Source organism: Populus euphratica, unplaced genomic scaffold (genome assembly GCF_000495115.2).
Source record: "Populus euphratica unplaced genomic scaffold, PopEup_1.0 scaffold244.1, whole genome shotgun sequence".
Classification (NCBI taxonomy): domain Eukaryota; kingdom Viridiplantae; phylum Streptophyta; class Magnoliopsida; order Malpighiales; family Salicaceae; genus Populus; species Populus euphratica.
In genome coordinates, this window is record NW_011500125.1 from 118,046 (window position 1) to 122,039 (window position 3,994).

Genomic DNA, 3,994 nt, shown 5'->3' on the forward strand with positions numbered 1-3,994 from the left:
CAACCCCCCTCCCCCCCAAAAAAAAAAAAAAAAAAAACCCATTTCTTGGCAACCACTAAGATAATGCACAGTATGTGACGCCTTACCTTCTCAGTGTATGTAGTTACTAATTGAACTATTTTACCTTGGAACTCTGGTAGGATGTTGGTGCTAAGCTAGCAAACCATTCAGCTATGGCATATGAAGAAAGGTCTCTAAAGGTATGTTAAGTCACACTTTCTTCATTGTATTCATAATTCCATTTCCCATGACATGGTCCGACGTATTGTTCCAGGGTCTTCAATTTATTGCTGAAACTAAAGAGGCTATTGAGAAACCAGTAGAAAACACGAAGAAAAATCATCTTGATACCTTGCCTAGTGAAAAGGCAAGAACTTTGAAAATACACAGGTCATATCCAGGTGGGTTTTCTTTGACCCGAGACGTCTTGGGTTCTGGCATATAAACCTTTTGTTATCTTCTGGATGTTATCGATTTTTTAGCAGATATCCTTTCTTTGGATTCCATAATGTGCATGGTTCTTAAGATTGACCTGCTCGATTCTTCTTTGAAAAATGCATGCTAGATTTGGGTTGCTCAAATGTCTTCTTCCTTTCCTTCCCAGGAAAGCATAAAATACTTGTATTTTTTCTGTAACTTCATGTCAATGCTATACGTTTAGAAATAAAGCACAAGCATTTTGTGTGTTATTTGTGAATCCCCAGAATGTAGGACTTTTGGACTAAGAAAATTATATATAAAAAATGTCAACATTTGTTTAGTTCTTTAAAATCTTAAGAAGGTGCACTGATTTCAGAAAATAGAATAAGGAGTTGGTATCTTTAAAAGAAGATTAAAAAAAAAAACATTTCTAAAGAAATGTTACTTTACTCTATAGTTTCTTATAAATAATTATCTTCCTAATAATTTTCAAGTCTTATTGATGAATTTATTTTTAATCAAGTCGCCGATGCAAATTTAATTAACCTTGCGATTTATCTAATCACATTTTAATTTATTTGTGCCATTGAAACTTAAGACATTTTTTTTAATATTGCAATCTTGAAGGATAAAAAAAAATATAAAATGGGAAAATAAATTTATTTAATTATTCTTGGAATCATTGTAAATACCCCCCCAGATTTCAAAGTTGGAAATCTTATCCATTTAATATATATATATATTAATTATTCTTGGAATCATTGTAAATACATGAATAAAAGAGAAATTGCAAATGCAAATGAATAAAAAATGCAAAACATGAAATGCAAACCATTGCATGTAAGTGGGCAAAATAAAAGAATTACAAATATTAAAATATTGCAATTAAGCGACATTTATCATAGGATTTTGTTAAGTTTACGAACGGATTTCAAAAAAAATAAATCAAACAATTAAAATTCAAATAGTATGGAAAAATGTTACAAGCTCAAATATGCAAGGCAATGGCATATTAAAAATAAAAAAAATATTTTTTTAATATATAAGTATATATTTTAAATAACATAACCACTCTAACATAACCAAATACCAAACCTGCCTTAAAATTCAACTCGCAGCCAAAATTGAAGTACATGATACGGAAATAATATGTACCCGATATCATTTTTCATAGAACAAGGGGGGCATTCGTTTCCTTGTATGTTAGAGGGAGACCCAAACAGATATGAAGCTAGTAGCTAGGGAGAGAACATGACTGGCAAGAAGGATATGAAATAAACATTCATGCAGGATCGAGGCAAAAGACCCATCATCTATTTGGATTGACAAAGGAAGGATTAGGGGTTAAATCGAAAGCAGGTGTCATTATTTTCTAGGAGTTGCGATGTGAAGGTGTTCGTAGGACAAATCAACCACCGCATCCCGGAATATGCCGCCCATATAAATGTTTTATATATCACCTAAACATTTGAGATACGGCATGGCAGCCTCCTCCTCCAGTTATTTACTCAAAAACTAACCTAGACTTGCAATTCTCCATGTCAGGCTCAGACATAAAGAAAGAACAAGCATGGGTTATGACCTGACTCCTCCTCTCTTTGACGTTCAAAGCAAAAACCCCATCATCTCATGAACAAACCCATGCAGCTGGAGCTGGGCGTGGCATTAGCCGTAGCCTACTTATTTTCTTTCGACATTCAAAACAGACCGCCAACATGCCATGAACCTGATTTTCTTTCATGCGTATCTAAAGTCAGCACACAAGATACATAAACAAGGACCTAAGGACCCCTGGTTGTTTGCTGCATGCCTTGGAAACCAAACTCATTCATAGATCATATCAAAGAACCAGACCCTCCACGTATTTGCCAGCTCTCTTCTTTGTTCCTAATTGCAGCAAGAAATACGGCTGCAAAAATGTGTTTTTTTTTGTGGATGAATTACAGGTTTAAGGTTAGCTTGAGCAGCACTGTTGTTGCTGCAAGTTCAAATACGATCCAGAGAGGGGACAAGGCTTGTTTTTTGTGTTGTTTTGGCGGAGTGGCAAGCATGAGAGAGAGAGAGAGAGCGCTAGGGCTTTGTTGTTTTGCCCAGAAAATAAAATAAAATAAAAAGGGTGTAGAAAAGAAAGAAAAGCGAGGGGGGGAAGAAAGAAGATGTGAACAGTGTCAGGCCAAGCCTCCTTTTTTTTCTTTTTTTTGTGTTCTTGCCCTCAGAAAACAACGTCGTATCGTGTGAAGGGACAAAGTTTTACATTGATCCCCACATTTGTCCTCTTCCACGATTTGGTTCTTGGCTCTACTTTATTTTCTTTCCTTATTCCTAGTGCAATAATACCATTTTCTAGTGTAGTTTTGAACTAGTATAATTTTTAGGTACTAAAGACCTCTTACCAATTTTCTAGGGGTTAAGCTCAGATCTCTCATTCCATTTCTGACCCTCATTCCTGCCTCTTCTTCCCAATCTTGTCCCTTATTCTTCTTCTCTCTCCACTTTTCTTTTCTTTTTCCTTCTTTATATTTTTTTCTTTTGCTCAAATCAAATCAAATCAAATCAAATATTGAAAAAATCTCAAACCCATGAAAAACTCACCAAAGGCTAAGATTTCAAAAAACAAAATTAAAGAGATCATGCAAATTGCTGTTTTTGGTGTATACACACACACACACACACAAATCTAAGATTGGTGTACGTATAGTTTATGTATATGAGATTAAGAGACAAAATGATAATCCCAAGTAAACTATATATATATATATATATATTCTCGAGATCAGGGAGGTAAGAGAACCATAAAAATAAATGTAATATTTGACTTTATCTCGGGGAAAAGAAGTGCTTTGAGGCAGCAGGAGATTCACAAGAATTTTAAAAGAAATCCAATCTTTTTTATTTATTACATCTTGGAGGAACCATTGAAAAAGAATGGAGTCTCTGAAATTGATTCTCCTGTGCTAGAAGGGAATTGATTCTCGACGAATCTATGAAGTTAATTATGGCTGGCACCTCTGATAAAACCACTTTTTCCCCACTTTGCTACTGGTATTTAGTAATATTATAATAGTTGTGAGATAAAATTGAAGCGGTTTTCTAGTTAAGTATCGTCAAAAGTTTCAAATAATATACTGGAGGAGGAATACACATGACTTGCTTTTTTAAAAGAATATTTGAAGAGTTTTTTGTTTTATTTTATTTTTATATCCTGCAATGAACTCTCCTTTTCTGTTTACTAAATAAACAATGGGTGTTTTCTTAATTATCTTATTATATAAATTTAGTGAGAGCTTTTATTTTATGTTATTCTGTATCATTAATATATTGTATGTGATCATGTCTTAAAAAATCCAAATAGCTCATTCCTTGCTTTTTTAAAAGAATATTTGAAGAGTTTTTTTTTTGTTTTTTTTTTTTATATCCTGCAATGAACTCTCCTTTTCTGTTTACTAAATAAACAATGGGTGTTTTCTTAATTATCTTATTATATAAATTTAGTGAGAGCTTTTATTTTATGTTATTCTGTATCATTAATATATTGTATGTGATCATGTCTTAAAAAATCCAAATAGCTCAGCAA

The 3,994-nt window shown here is 33.1% G+C and overlaps 1 protein-coding gene across 1 annotated transcript in view; it reads left to right on the plus strand.

Moving 5' to 3' along the window:
• The window catches only part of LOC105110219 (uncharacterized), a 4,905-nt gene extending 4,216 nt beyond the window's left edge, over positions 1-689 (plus strand). Inside the window, exons 10-11 of the mRNA XM_011005192.1 lie at positions 141-200; positions 275-689. Of these exons, the coding sequence (XP_011003494.1) occupies positions 141-200; positions 275-445 (231 nt within the window). The 3' untranslated portion in view covers positions 446-689. The remainder of the gene's footprint in view (positions 1-140; positions 201-274) is intronic.
• The last annotated feature ends 3,305 nt before the right edge of the window (positions 690-3,994 follow it).